General features: G+C 38.3%; 1 protein-coding gene across 1 annotated transcript in view; it reads right to left on the bottom strand.

The window, feature by feature from the left end:
* The window catches only part of LOC579556 (citron Rho-interacting kinase), a 34,563-nt gene that overhangs the window by 2,965 nt on the left and 15,415 nt on the right, over positions 1-16,183 (bottom strand). Inside the window, exons 18-37 of the mRNA XM_030991053.1 lie at positions 15,663-15,860; positions 14,672-14,914; positions 13,547-13,740; positions 12,843-12,978; positions 11,821-11,925; positions 11,151-11,291; positions 10,323-10,523; positions 9,741-9,846; positions 9,022-9,360; positions 7,999-8,242; positions 7,157-7,239; positions 6,117-6,331; positions 5,583-5,732; positions 4,412-4,553; positions 3,562-3,671; positions 2,860-2,979; positions 2,138-2,246; positions 1,551-1,682; positions 1,060-1,222; positions 100-429 (exon numbers count right to left, since the gene is read on the bottom strand). Coding sequence (XP_030846913.1) covers positions 100-429; positions 1,060-1,222; positions 1,551-1,682; positions 2,138-2,246; positions 2,860-2,979; positions 3,562-3,671; positions 4,412-4,553; positions 5,583-5,732; positions 6,117-6,331; positions 7,157-7,239; positions 7,999-8,242; positions 9,022-9,360; positions 9,741-9,846; positions 10,323-10,523; positions 11,151-11,291; positions 11,821-11,925; positions 12,843-12,978; positions 13,547-13,740; positions 14,672-14,914; positions 15,663-15,860 — 3,461 coding nt within the window. The remainder of the gene's footprint in view (positions 1-99; positions 430-1,059; positions 1,223-1,550; positions 1,683-2,137; positions 2,247-2,859; positions 2,980-3,561; positions 3,672-4,411; positions 4,554-5,582; positions 5,733-6,116; positions 6,332-7,156; positions 7,240-7,998; positions 8,243-9,021; positions 9,361-9,740; positions 9,847-10,322; positions 10,524-11,150; positions 11,292-11,820; positions 11,926-12,842; positions 12,979-13,546; positions 13,741-14,671; positions 14,915-15,662; positions 15,861-16,183) is intronic.

Genomic DNA, 16,183 nt, shown 5'->3' with positions numbered 1-16,183 from the left:
AAGGTAAACCAAAATGTGGTCTCTGCAGACGGGTGGTCACCAAAGCAGGTTTGACTGTAAATGTAACCAAAGAGATATAAATACACTCTTAACACATACCTCCTTGTGGATCTCTTATGTACGAGAGGGGTCGTGCTCTGGGTACTAGGGGTCCTCTTGACCAACGTCACAGGTGGTGGAGGGGGCATGGTGGTGGTGCCACGCCCACTGTCTCCCGCGACGCTCACACTGTCCCCCACGGTGCTTCCGCTGGTATCCAGCTGGCACGCGGAGCTGCTCCTGGAGGAGCCACCGGAGGCGTAGTTTCCCTGGAGGCACATCAGCTCCACGCTACGGTCTCCCAGGGAGGCGATGTAAACGGCCCCGGGGGTGATGGCCGGGCCGACGAAGCGAGGGTTGGCCTGGCTCAGGAATGTTCGGTTCCCTTCACTGGGGGTATAGACAAACACATCAACAGAAATGGAATAAAGATTCATAGTTTTACGACACTTGCACTAAGTAGCGTCCCAACTTAACCTTGGACCCAATAGTACACCTATCCCTACTCTACATCTACTATACACCAATAGCAAGTTCATCTCACCCAGGCCTGACCGCACCTTTATCTTTGACAAAATAAATTGAATTTAAATGGTTTATTAATCAAAATTCAGTCCAGCCAATGGCTGAATTGATACCGGTAAGTCTGTAGTAATGTTTGTCAACAGAGAACATGCCAGATCAACAAATCTTTAGATGTACGATACCTGGAAATGAAAATTCACTTAATAACACAATATGTAGCACAGAGACAAAGGACAAATTATCAAGTCCAATAAAATGTATTATTCTTTTGTTGCATACTACAATATGTGCCCTCTAATTTATCTTTTTTACAAACATCAGGAATGCCAGTTAGAATTGATCAGAGGGCCTGGACATCACCTAGAATGAGCTATTTTGTACACAAAAAAGCCTAAACTATGGTCTGAAAATAACTCGTCAGGGACTGAAAATTGGCATCCCTGATACATGGATAATCTTCAATTAAAGATGAACGCCAATTTAAAGATGACAAACCTCTCTGGTTCAGCGGTGTGCTTGATCTCACAGACCTCTACAGAGTTGAAATGGGCCATATAGAGGTATGGCTGACGATAGGTGAATGCCAACGGCAGTCTGGACCATTTCATGTCGTCAGGTCTTGACCTTCGACCTTTACTATCAACAAAGATGCCAAACTCTGGAAAAAATAGATAAGACAAGTGATGAAATCTTTTCTTTCTTAATATGATAAAACACTGGGCAAGATAAGAATTTCCAAAGCTAACAGCAGGCTAGGTTTTTTCAGGTCTCAACCCTTGATATACTGACTAACTATGGTTTGAGAGAACAAACTATAACATTTCAGTGTTTTTCATTGTTTTCTAACATTTCATTTCCCGACATTCAAGATATCAAGGATATGTTAAAGCTTTCCGGCCCAAATTTACTTTGCTGACCCATTTCGTAAGCATGCTATCTAAAGAACAGACTGAACAATATTCCAAGAAGTTGATGAAAATAGTTACCATGGAAACAGAGTAGGAATTCTTGTGGCTCTCCATCCGGTGCTACCTGTATGGCTGCGATTGGGAAGCTATCAAGCTGAGATGCTCCATACACAGCAAACGCTAGGCTGGTATCGGTCGACTCCAGAAACTCTGCAACAAGTATTAAATCAATGTCTCGTTTTACATCATGGAGAAAAAGATGTACTTTTTTCCTGTAAATGAACTTCTAGAAATGGTTTCCGTATAAGAAGGGCAGCTCATAATGGCACAGACTCCCGTGGTAGATATAATTTTCTTTAATCAAGATTTGGAAGAAAAAGAAATAGTCTTAGCAGAAACTCTATGTAAAGTAAATCAGTGTGTTGTTTTATATCATGGAGATACAGATGTACTTCAAAAGAAAAATATTGAAATGAAAGATGACGTTAAAAGTAATAAATAAAGTTACAAAAGTGAAAAAATAATAATTTTCCTGTAAATGAACTTCTAGAAATGGTTTCTACATAAGAAGGGCAGCTCATTATGGCACAGACTCCCAGGATAAATATGATTCTATTTAATCTTGATTTGGAAGGAAAAAAATATAGTCAAAACACAAGACTTACCATCAATCTTGAAATCTTTCAGTTCTATCTCATAGAAACGGTCTGTCCCTGCAAGGATACTGGCTTCCGTGAAGAGCAGACAGCTTGAAGGCTCTGCTGTCTGAATCTCCTACAAAACACAGAAATTATCAAGAGCAATTAATATTTTGAGGAGTCAACAACAGAAGTGGAGGGAGATCTTTATTATAATACATCAAATGATATTCTTTGATGTATTGAGCATTGTTTGGTAAAGTTCATGGCTTCAGTTAAGGCTTTCCTTTATTATGGATGAACAATGTTTTTCTTGGTGTAGGTCCAAACTAATAATCTTCTTTTTTTTAATTAACAACCTTTGCTCTGGGATATACTTTGTCAAATATACAGGATCAGGGCTTGGGTTGCGATTGGGTTCTAGACTGGATTGAAAGGTTTGATTTAGGCTTAAAGGCCAAGTCCACTCCCAAAAAACTTGTTCTATAGTTTGACATCCTTTTTTTAAAAATTCATAACTTTCTTATTAGTTATCCGATTTTGCTCAAACTTTTTTTGATTGGTTTGTCTGATGCTTCTGCTTCTATTAAAAGTAATTTATTTGTGGAATGGACTTACCCCTTAAGAAAAATGTTTGGTCAGGTGTTGCAGTAAAGGATTTGGTTAGTATCGGATATAAATGGCAGAGTAATTGTTGCTGAAGCATGTGTCGTATAATCAATATTTCAACAATTATTAAAAAGATGTACCTTTCTGACACAGAACTTGGAGAGTCCTTCGCTGTATTTGAGGATGCTAATCTTGGTAGGCATGGCAGCACACAGGTAGAACGATCCATCTACCTTCCCACAAGCAAACAGGTGACATGACTGTATGAGATAAAAGATGGACCATCAACAAGTGAGGGTTTCGATTGTAGGGTCATAGAGAATGGAAGGAGAGAATAACCCAGGAGCTGGCATTTGCATGGTACTTGGTTGGGTAATCCCTTTGGCAGCTCACTCAGGGAGCTATACTTGAATGGTAGGTGAGGCAAGTAACTGCCATGAAGTGCAGAAATGGTGTGTGGACAAAGCACTTGTTAATTTACAGTAAAATATGCTATGTCTAGTGCAAGTAAAGTTATACTATGTGAGAGCCTACAGGGGGCTGCATAATTCTGATGAAGGGTAGAGCAGCCTCCTTGAAGTACCGGTAGGAAGTTCCTTTTGCATTGACTGCTGAGCTTGGTAGATGGTTCCAGATACTTATTTTTCTTTGATAGTAGGAAAGTTAATAGTTGCATCAGAAATTACATACTTCAGGTTGTGGTCGTGTCTTCCAAAGTATCATCAAGTTTGTATTTACAGCCCATTCGCAGAATCAAAAGAAAATGTAGAGAAATGATATTTTACTTGACATGACATTCACATACGTTGGATATGAAAGTGTAAGATGAGGGTGATACTTACATGGATGTCTTCAATGCTGGTGTAATCAACTGAGACATCGCTGATGCTGGCTTGACTGCTCATAGTCCTCAAGTGCTTCAAGTCTACGATACACAAATTCCTCTCAGGACCTGCAAAAATAAGCAACATCAGGAAAAGGAAAAGATAGTTGCTATTATTACAAGAGACGTTTACCTTTGTATTTAAGTTGCCTACAATAAAAGCATGAAAATTAAAGAAACAGATCAGTGAACATTTGAGGAAAATCTGATAAAGGATAGGCAAGTTAAGAAGATTATTCAAAGTTGCATCAATCTCACACAAATTGGCAACCCTATAATTTCCCTTGCAACCAGCCCCCCCCCCCCCCCCCCCCCCATTTGTTTTGTCTCTCCAAACTTCACATGTGTCCATTTTTCTCCCAAAAAAATATTGTGAAATAGATGTGTCTCAGACATATAATTTGACAAATGCTTTTAAGTATCTGTGTTTTTTAAAAGTTGCAACTTGTCTGGATTAATCAAAAGTCCTTCCATCAACCAAAAACTACTATGCACAATTGATATCAAACTCAAGCTGAGTCGCAACAAACCAGTTTACTAACAGATTCAAATTTGATGTTTACTTTTTAAACAACGGTTGTTCTTGACAACTTGAAAGCTTGTCCGAGACTTGCTCAACATAGCTACAAGTAATATATGCAGACTGGATTACGAGTATTGTAGTTCATTCATCAATAACAAGTTAATGGAATAACTCGTCACTAGGTCCCCAGGAAAGAATCATCCATAAATTTGAATACATAAGTAAATCGGTCTATTGCAACTCTTTTCTAGGCAGGGGTTGGTTGGAGACGGAGTACTTGACTGACCTATGATCATGACTGCTAGCATTAGCTGAGTGATTATATGCATCTGGAAGACGCTGCTCACCCCTCCTATCTGAGAAAGTGGTTTCTTCCGATCCATTAACAGCATTGTGTAGAGTCCCTCCTCAGCTCCAATCAGAAGCATCTATTCAGGAGAAGAGGGTGTTTCAGAAGTAATCATCAATTCATGTATCAACTGTATAAAAAACATCCAACAATAATTATACATACAAGATCATTCTCCACTCGCTGACTCAAAATGTAATTTGATATATTATATTTTGCCTTCTCATCCCTTTTTCCTCTTTAACGCGCATTTCTCTTTCCTTATCTTCTTCTCAATCCCACATGCAGCTCATCATTTTGTATTACTTTCTGTACCCTCGATCTCTCACTTCTTTTTGTCATTGTCTACTCTTTGTATTATGACCGTGTTCTTCTATCTTTGTCGTGTAAAGTATTGTCTTGTCCCTTTCTCGTCTCTGTTGGCATCCCCCTTTTTCTTTCCCCTATTTTGTAGTTCCTATTGTAGTTACAGATTAGTTAACTGAATTACTCATTATTCCTAAGTATCATTTGAGGTGTTCGCACTTGTACAAGCATTGCTTTTTAGTGGACCCCTCTGTTTCCAACATGTTTTTCTTACATTTGTTTTAAATGCTTATAATTGATTTGTAATGTTTTGTTGGAAACATGAATAAATTTGAAATCTTGAATCTTGAAATCTACATACTGTACCTGCCAACCATCATTATTCATGGCAAAAATTAGGAATCTCTCAAAGCAGACTTAGGAAAACAGTCTACTCTGTATACTGATAACACAGAATTGTTTAGAAAGAGATAAAGTAGGACCCATTCCTCCGAATTGGAAGACAGCTAGGATTATATTCCACCTGAAGTAAATTTGGTTAATTGACGAAATATAGCAAAAATTAATGCAACTGATTAACAATGCAGTGCACTTGTTCATTTCGAGTATTCCATCAGCTTAGTTAATAGTTTTGGAAAAGAGAAGAAAAAAAAAGGAATCATCATAAACCTTTAATGAATCCTCAATGATTAAAATCAAGGATTTAAATCAAGTATACTTTAAACATTAAGAAAGTATCACCATGCTGAATTGTTAGCTTTGATTTCCTTGTGTTTTAAAGTTAGAATAACTCTTTTCTTACATTATCACTGATAAGGAGAGTGCAGTTGATGTCCAGCCGGTTCTCTTGGTTGAGTTTGAGGAGCGTGTTGCCAATCAGTCTAGCTTGATCTCTCACTGATCCACCAGGACCAGCATTACGACCTCGGATGCTGGCCACCTCAAGACCAACCTAGAGACAAATCATCAGACCATCATGTACATACAGTTAACAACTAAATTATCCATACCTTACGAAATTTGGGGGATTTTTTTAAATATGTGAAATTTTAGTTTGTCCTGATTTATGTTTCTCGAGAATGTGACAAGTGTGAGAATTATTTTGCATGAATCTTTATTTATTCCTTTTTTATTCTCATTTACTAGAGCCCCTTTAGAGCTTTCTAGAGCTATATCGTTCACTAATCCCACATACTTTTCCCCAATGTGTTACGCATTATCTAATGCTGCACTCAGAAAGCATATTCTACGTTGTTTCATTTGTGATGAGATTCCATTCAGAGTAAATACATTGCTTGTGTTATGAAAATAAAAGATTGTGAGACCGTGAACTCACCATCCACTGCTGTTTATCTTGGAAGCTCGGGGCCATGAGATAGAGAGTCTTGGTGTCTGGCCAACAGGTGGTCACCGGCCGTGATTCCAGATGGAACACGAACGGTAGATCACTGGATGCTGTATTGGGTAGCTCCGTGGCAGACACACCAGCATGGACAGTCACTATAGCATCTTCAGGACAGAGGCTGTACTCCAGGAAAGGAGAACCACAACCTAAGAGAGACAAGGAGAACAAACATCAGTAGGTTGTTTGCCGGTGTCTAAGGTAGATCTTTAACATTAAAGCCCATCTGCACTAGTTTGGCCAGGGGGGATTAGACCTCCCTGCAAGGTCACTGACAGGTGGTTATCTCATCAAATCAGCTCTCAATTAACAGAAGAAAAAGGGGATCATGGGGGACCAAAAGGCACCGATTAGGCATTGTTTGATATATAGAGGGCGCAAGTAGCTATAAGTAGTGCAGTGGGGCTTTAAACGAAAGTTAAGAGACACCATGAAATACTTTTGATGTTTGGATCACTTTCTCTCTAAATATCTTCTCAACATTTAAAATTTGTTGGGGACATAAGAAGGTAACAAATCTAGACCCAAATTAGGCAATGATTACTTCCCTTCTCATTCTGAGAAAGAAGACATACATGAAATGTTTTCACACCATAGCAAAACAAAAATTCAGAAAGGAAGTACATGTGCACCTATCATAAATTCACAATAGCTATTTACAAGATATAATATTTTGATGATTTATGAATGAAAAAAGTGATAGATATTGATTACTTCTATGTGTATGCCATTCATTATCTTCTTGGAAGTCAGAGAGACTATGACAAATTTTTCATAGAATATACCTGGGCCCTGTTTCATAAACTTGTTATCAATAAGAAATGCTAAACTTCTATGACAAATTAGCTCTCCACCAATCAGACGCCATGATTTCAGTAGCTTATAACAGTTATGGTAATTTGTCCTTGATAACAAGTTTTATGAAACAGGGCCCTGATATAGTATACCAAAGAGATTATAAAAACAAGACAAACCTGAGGAGTTCTCCTTGTCAAACAGACTCAGCATGGTTCCTTCCAAACAACACCACTTCTTCTCCCAACCTTGCTTGTTCATCCTGGAAAATAAAAAAGGGTGTGAACTCAACTGCATTGTCACAGAATATGAGGCAACTACACCTTCATTAAGTGGACGTTGTGCAAATTTTTGTGAAGACATCATACCTGCCAACCTTTGAACAGCTAAAATTAGGAATCCCTCAAGGCAAAATTAGGAATACAGTCTATTTTATATATTTTTCACACAGAATATTTCAGAAAAAGAGAGTTCTCTAGGGTTCAAAACAAAAGCTTGAAGGTAAAAAAAAAGGAATCATTCCTCCAAAATAGGAATTGTTGGCCTGATTTTTGTTGTTTATTCATGTATCTACCTAATTTTTTAAACTTTATTTCATTTTTTGCTTAGGTGAGATGTTCCACGGCATTGCTCATTACATTAAGTAATGCCTGCCAATCTGAAACCTGCAATGGATTAATGACAACATACTACATACCTTATCAAAGGAAAATAACAAATGATGTAATATCCCCACAGGAATTAACTCCAGTCTGTCTTCAAGTTCCTTTCATTTCAGGCCCAGAAATGATTTCATTCGATCAACAATATCTACAGTTCCTTCCTTCCTTCCTTGCCTATTGGGATCAATCGATATACAGCCAAAACTGCTTTAGTGACCACCTGTCTTCAAAGACCACAGTTTTTGTTTCCCTTGAAAAATGGTTTCTCATTGAAACATGTACTAGAGGAACCTGTCTACAAAGACCACTTTTTGTGTTTCCCTTGGGCGGTCTCTATAGACAGGTTTGACTGTACTTACCTTGGTGTTTTCATCCATCCCTGTATCTGGTTGCCACACACCATAGGCTCCTGGCCGAACGAAGTCAAGGACGAAGCGGTCGACGACACCACCGACGAAGCAGTGGACGATGACGAGGAGACGGACCTGGTCGATGGAGATGGGCCGTCCATGGCCTGCTTGAAGTGCCTCATGAACTGGAACGGAAGACCGCAGGTGTGGGGTAGACAGTGGGCACACTTGGGATGGCAGATCAGGTGACATTCTATTAAAAAGACAGAGGGACATCAAATTCAAGAAAATCATCTTTTCATGAAGATGCTCAGGAGGAGCTTTTAGTCAAACAATCAGATCGTAATGATTTTTAAAGTTCTGTACTATTGACAAAATTGTGATGTTACAATCCTGTAAAACCTTCAAAATGTTGAATTCCATAACTTAACTGAAAATAAAACAAGCAATTAAAAGTGTGGTAGTACATTCAAATGTTTTTCTTGATACAACACACATTTACAGAACATCAGTCAAAGATTTTTTTAAATTCACTCAAGAGAGCTCTTTTGGGATTTGCCAATAGTGAGAGAAATATTACTTAAAGCTTATCTGCCATAGTTTACAGGAGGGATTAGAGCGCCCTGCAAGGTCACTGGACAGGTGGTTATCTCATCAACTCAGCTCTCAGTTAACATAAGAAAAAGAGGATCATGGGGGACCAATGGTCACCGATTAGGCATTGTTTGTTATATAGAGGGCGCAAGTAGCTACAAGTAGTGCAGTAGGCCTTTAATGAGAATTCTTACATTTTTTTTAAAGCCAGTTTTCCAGAATTGAATTACTCATTACTCTTACTATTTTTGTGATGACTTTGGCACAAGCTTTTGCTCCACTTATGTGAACATTACAATGAAATTTACTTTTTTTATAAATAATCTAATGTTTGCATTACTTTGCTAATACCGTTGTTATCATTTGCAAAGTTTAGTGTGAAAACACTCAGGAAGAGAAACAAATCATGTAAATCAAATCCAATGAACGGTAACTCACCCTGACACTTTGCAACCTGGCGTCCAAAATGAATCGTATCAGCACAAGCAGAGCACTTGGTACCCCTCATGCTAAGCCCAATCGTGAACCGATGGGGTATATTGTGCTTCATGCGTTCTTTGAGTCTCTTCATCGTCCCCTTGCCAGTGGCCAGGGCCTTGTTGCGCTTGTCCCCTGGTGTGGGTAAGATGAGGCTGGACGGGCTTGACCGATGACCGGGGGACTGGACAATGGCCGAGATGAGGTTGGCGCTGGCTGTCTGGGTGAAGACCGGGGTGGACGGCTGTTCTGGGATGCTCATCGTTGAGCCGAATTCAGAATTGCTACAATTGGTCACCGCTACAAGAAAGAGCAAAAAAATCAATCCAATCAATATGAATATACATTTGGAGTACATGTATATAGGATGCATATGTGCACAAATATATAAAACATCAGGCCAATTCAAAATATAGAATAACGTTCATTTCATGTCATATCTACATATGTTTAAAAGGTTATACAATATCTATATGAACAATGTGAGCAAATCAAATTTAGATTGGTCATTGAAATTGACATTCATTAAAAACTGAAACAGATTGGAAAATATGGACAGCCAATCATGCCAGCAGTCCCAGTAACTAGAGTCCTAAAATGGCTAACCATATTGTTTTTGCTACCGGTAATCAATTGACAGGTTCATGTATCCATAACTGAATTTGATTTGGGGCAGTTACCTCTTAGCTTAGCTGCTTGCAAGTCGGATCTTGCTTCGTTCAGGGCTTTCTGAAGCTCCCACGCTCGGCTCTTCTCAGCATCTAACTTCTGCTGAAGCTCTTTCACCTGATCATACAAGAAAGTCAATCCAACCTGTTTAAACACTGAAGTAGACTACTTGTTGTTTCCTCGTATCACATACACTGTACAGCCTAGGCCAGAAGGGTGTTTAATCAATTTTAAATGATATGAGTTAATGCTTAGATAATACAGAAGAGAACAAAAGGCTCGTTCACATCTGATGCAGCAAAACTGCAGCAATTTAAAAATTAAAAAAAAAAAAAAATCTATATTGATCTAAAGCTTCGCATTCTGTATCTTAAAACACAGAACTCAGTTAATATTCACAGAACCTTTGTTGCGGGCAGTTGCCTTTCATTTACACATCAAGAAACTGCTACTTTTGTTCATTAAGAAGTATTCTTTTAAAGTATAAACAATTTATATATATATATATATATATATATATATATTCAAATACACCTTGCTAAAAAAAAAATTACTTTCAGAATATGGTCTTGGGAATAGATGAGATGACTGACCTGCATAGAGACCGAAACACCAGCAATCCCTGTGCCTCTATTATCTCTGAGATGAGGAGGAGGAGGTGGTGCCGTCTTGCCAAACAGACGTCCTCTCTTCTTCTTGGGCGGGGCATCTACCTTGGCTTGTAGGAAATCAATCAGTTTGGTCTGCTGGGCCGAGGTGCCATCAAATTTGATTCTCTCATGCTGATGATGGATCTAAAACACATAAATGCCAAGAATTTTTTGTGATATATTCCTGAGATTTCATGGAAAGATGTGGTGAAGAAGGAAAACAGTGTGGTTTGTCTAAATGAAGAGATTGCTTGAGACAAGAAAAGGTGGAGGAAGGGTGAACTGTACAAACAAATACCTGTATATGAACAAAGTCCTATGAATAATATTAAGAACGATAATAATTGCAATTTACAAAGCACCTTTTCCACTGGATACAGAGCGCTTTGCAATACCATCCATGAGTCAGTGTTAGAGTTAAAATGTATACAAGTTACCAAGCGGTAATAGTGTGAGTTCAATTAATGCATATGGTTTCAGAAAAGATATATGTCTTCAAACTTCTTAAATCAAAGATAGCCCAGTGAGATTAATTTGGAGTTAAATGGAGGGAGGGGTGTAGAAAGGGTCATACATGAAGGGGGGAATCCTCATTTAAATCTTGGTAATTTAAATCACAGGAGGTTACAGCATTGATCAAGAAGTGCATTTTGGAGAAGCATCATCAAAGAGTATCAGAGCCCCATCTTATAAAGAGTTGCAATTAATCGCAACTTATTTGCGATTGGCAGCAATCGCAAGTATGTATATTTAAAAAAGTTCAAGACCCACCTCTTGACTCTCCATGTGGCTCTCCAGTTCTTGCTTTTGCTCTTTAATGTATTCTCCTTTCGAAAGCGCTTCCTCCAAGGCCTGCGTCAGCTGGAAGTTGATGCTCTTACTCTCCTTCAGTTTCTCCTCCAAGTCTTTAAGCTGAAATAAAATGGGTGCCATCAGATATCAGACAGGTTAATGTTGTAGTTTTTAATCATGATTTTGACATAGCACTAAACAATAATAACCGGCAATAATTATGATGGAAGACTTTGGGGGTGATCTTTAATGTGAAAGAGATTTTGAGTGAAGTATGACTGCCTAATTGCAATGTCATTTTGTGGTGAGGCAAAGACATGAGTGGAAAGGATGAGGAGACGTTACAAGATTTTTTTTCTTCACAGATTTCTTACTGATTGTGGCACAAATTCAAAAGATAATTGGCCGATAACGATAGAATACCCTAAACAAATGCATATAGTGGGAGCTTACAATAACTGATCGATATATATAGGCACAAGCCTAAAATAGGCATTTTCTGACTTTGGCATCAAGACAAGTGTATTACTTGCCTAATCTTGATCGACCACTCTTCCATCATTGTAGATGAGATAAGGTTCCATTTAAATATAAACTATTCAATATGTAAGTGATTCGATTCGGAAATACTATAAACTGGTAAACTTACCTCTTTGTCAAATTTGATATTATCTTCTTGTTCATCTTCATATCGTTGCTTGAGTTCCTTTGCGGCCACCTCCAAGAGAGCTCTATGCTTCTCAACTTCACTCAACTGCAATACAACAGACATTCAAAGGGTTAATAGTATACTTATTAAAGCCCTACTGCACTACTTATAGCTACTTGCGCCCTCTTTATAACAAATAATGCATAATCGATGACCATTGGTCCCCCATGATCCTCTTTTTCATATGTTAATTGAGAGCTGATTTGATGAGATAACCACCTGTCCAGTGACCTTGCAGGCTGGTCTAATCCCTCCTGTAATCTAGTACGGATGGGCTTTAACTTTTTTTTCTCAACCCGTTTCAGTTACAAGCTTAGGACAATAGACATTTAAATAAAGGGTTACTATTTCTTCTTGTTCATCTTAAAGTGGCACGTTCCCGCCAGTGTAGTTATCGCTGCTCTAGTCATCGCCATCTTGGTTCCGAAGATCGACTTCTAATTTGCATACAGCTGTCAATCAAAGTACGCGCGGCCTGGCCTGCCTTCGCCAAGCCAGCTGATCGCTGACGATCGCGACGTCACGAAAGTGGGCGGAAACAGCAGCCGAATCTTAGAGCCGAACTGCGATTGGCATTACTTCGGCACATGTATGCGATAATCGGTATTGTCCGGGCATTCGGAACATGCCATCTGCGTAAGAGCCGTATTCTGTTGGTGTCAATAGGCAGCTAGCACCGTCCGCCAGCGGGTACGTATTTTGAACGCCCTCTGGAATACGGGGAACATGCCTCTTTAACGTCTTTTTGATTTTATTAACAAGTAACAATCAACTGTAGAAATTAAGATTTATACTGAGAGTCAGCATAAATTAATTCTATTCTCTGACAATTTATTTCCTACCATTACCACAGCTAATTCTGTCATAACTATAACTCATAATTACTTAAATTTAGTTGTCCCTTTATATTCTTAATGATTAATTTATCAACTATCTTTGATGATTATACTAATTTTGCTTACATTCTCAGTGAGTTGATTGATCTGTTGTCTCTGATCGTTGAACTGTTTATGCCATGAATCCAGCTCTTCTCCTTGTCTTTTCTCTCTTTCGTCGGCAGCTTCCGTCAATTCTTTGATCTTCTCCTCTGCACGAGATCTGAATCAACAGAGAGAGAGAACATTTACATTAAAATTTTTCACAAACATATTGACTATCATTTAATAAGAGTTTTGTCACTTTAGTCCAGCTTAATAATGTGGACGAGGGGGGGGGGGGGGGTGAAATTCTTCATTCATTAACACTTTGACAAGTATTCATAAGAGCATACTAAATTTAGTCTAGCATATTTAATAGAGGGAGGACATGAACATGACATGACTTCCTTCACAAGGATTTTGATTGGCTTAAAAGCATACCGGATTAAGTTTGGATTTAAACCTCAACTATGTCGACTGAGTTAGTCCACTGAATTGTGCCAATTGTCATCTGTTTCATCTTGTAAACATGACCATAAAATAAACGTAAATGTTAAAATTTATCTACCATTCACAGTAGAGTGTCTTTAAAAATGTTTGCGCCCGACTGAACCAAATCTTTTAGGGGTTACCATGTTATAAAACATTAAACAAAGCAAAAGACGTGATGTGCATATGTGCATATATGCAGAATAATGCTTTCAGCCTTCTAGTAATATTACACGTAGTTTCACATATTTTAGCCTTACCCAGCCTGCTGCGCATCTTCCGATGCCTTAGATACGGCTCGCAATCTCTCCTCCTTCTCCTGAAGACTCTCCTTGGCTCCATCCCTCGCTTGGCGACACTCCTCGAGCCTGGTCTCCAGGCGCTCGGTGATGGTCTCAAGGTCAATGACCTGTTCCTCCAACATGGTGCATGTGGTCTTTAGCATATTGATGTTCTGTATGAATAGAAAAAGGAATAATAGTAATAGAAATAACATCAACATGTAATTTTACAAACATATTCATCATTTATTTAAAGGAAATATTAAGGAGGGCAAATGTTGAAAAGTATCACCTCTGGAAAAAAATGTTGATCACATGTTTTTTTTTTAAAGTATAATTAATTTTGTGATATAAGTATAATCCACATGTTTTTCTTTGTAATCAATATAATTATGTGTTTCTTATGTATGTATTATTCAATTAATAAATGATGGAAGAAAACAAAATAACATCAACATCATCATCATAATCATAATCATCCCTGGCTTCAGATGCTCTGTAATGGTTTCTAGGACCTTTTATCTTAACATGGTGCATGTGGTCTCCAAGCATGTCGATGTTCTGTGTGATGTACAATTATCAATGTCACTTGTTCTTGATAAGACTCTAGGGCTAACTCATTCAAACCAATGTCGCAATGGCAATAACAGTGGCTTCTTGGACAGAACCACTGTTCTCATACTCTACCACATCCCTGGATTACAGGTACCATATAACATTATGTCATGGTCATGAATGTACATGAAATTGTAGTGATTATCAAGGTATCAATAACCATAGATAGCAAGAAATTCAATCTACACTATCAACATCACCCATTTCCTTTTGCTTTCCATCAACTTTTCTAGTGACTTTTCAACTAGAATTTTCTAAAGATAAATACCTTTACATCCACCATTATGGAAGTTAAATTCCTTTACATCCGGTTGCCAATATGGCACCAAAAACATTCAAGGAATTATATCGTAACAGATTCATATCTTGCACACCTATATGTACTGACTTAATTGTAGGAGTCTGCAACTTTGAATGGTTTCTTAAACAAAAACACAGCCTCATATAAATGCTGTGCATCATCATCATCTTCATCATCAAGAAACTTACCAGATCATTTTGACTGAGTTTATTGTGACAGTCGGCCATACTGGTGTCCATCTGTTGGTTCTGGGTGACCAGACGACCCTTCTCCATGGCAAACGTCTCGCACCGCTCCATCAGCTCCTGCTTCTCCTTGCTGATGGTGGAGCACTGGCCCGTCTTCTCCCTGAGCTGCGTTTCCAGGGAGGTGATGATGGTGGAGCGCTCCCTTAGCACGTGCAGCTCCTGGTCTAGCAGCTTCTTCTCCCCCTGTTCAAATCATTCACCAAAGGTAAGTTATACTCAATTGATATTTTCTCCCTTATCAAATCATTAAATATATATGACTATGTATTTGACAGACAAAAGAAGTAAAATTGACTGTTCACATCTCCTTCACTTTTCTTTCATATCATATGTATTGTAATTTGTAGGTTTATTACTTTATTTACACTTTTTTGTTTTGGTTAATATGTAATTGTTTATCACTGTATTTTGTTTGTTATAGCGCTTAGAGACTTCGGTGGTAAGCGCTTTATAGCACCGTTTCTATCATTATTATTTATACTATGTGTCAATATGTATGATAAAGTTACTTCAATTCCTAAATGTTTTGCCAATTAGATGTTAATCATGGTTCTGTAATAGAAACTGATTGAAATTGGTTAGTGATCATTGCTCTTTCTTCTTATAAGTCATAAACCAATGTTTCACAAAGACTAAGATCGTCTTTAAGTTGGATTTAACTATGGCAGGCAGTTCATGCCACTCTTTGCTCTCACAATTTACTGGCAATGGTCTCTCAAGGGACTTTGGTCACAAATCTACAGAATTTTCATTTTTTGATAATTCATTATTGAAGGAAAAAACATTATCTAAAGATCATAATGGTGAGAGTAAACAGTGGCATGAATGGCCTGCCATAGTTAAGTCCAACTTAAAGTCGATCTTAGTGTTTGTGCAACACTCCCCAGAAGATGACACTTCATGTAAATGGTACAAAATACAATATACTTACCTCTAGGTTTTCAATCTTAGTAGCAGCATTTTCAATCTCTTCTTGTAGTCTGGTCTGTAGCACCCTGACCTGCTGCTTGAGGTCATTCTCGCTGGCTTCCATCTGTTTAGAGTTGACCTCTGACCTCTCGGCTCTTGCCCGGGACTCCCTCAGCTGGTCTTTGAGAGTGAAGACCTCCTCCTCATACTTGTCAGCCACCTACAGTCAGACGATCAAATGAGAGGAAAATAAGATGAAATAATATATCATATCGAGGGTTCAGTGACACAAAGACGTAACTCCATATTTTGCCAAAATGAGTATTTGACATCAAAATGTTCAGAAAAATGTCGGCTTTTCATGAAACACAAAGACTTAACTCTACCCAACACCCCAATGAAGTCAATGGCTAGTGAAAGATAGACTAAACTCCTTAAGGCCCGAGTGCTCAGTGAAACATAAACCACTCTTTCTCAAAATGGCAAATACATAAACAAAAACAATCAGAACGTCCAACATCTTACAATAAATTTCAATCCAGA

The sequence above is a fragment of the Strongylocentrotus purpuratus genome, unplaced genomic scaffold, assembly GCF_000002235.5.
Source record: "Strongylocentrotus purpuratus isolate Spur 01 unplaced genomic scaffold, Spur_5.0 spur5_scaffold_2, whole genome shotgun sequence".
NCBI classification, from domain to species: domain Eukaryota; kingdom Metazoa; phylum Echinodermata; class Echinoidea; order Camarodonta; family Strongylocentrotidae; genus Strongylocentrotus; species Strongylocentrotus purpuratus.
This window is presented reverse-complemented; position numbering and strand designations above follow the sequence as displayed.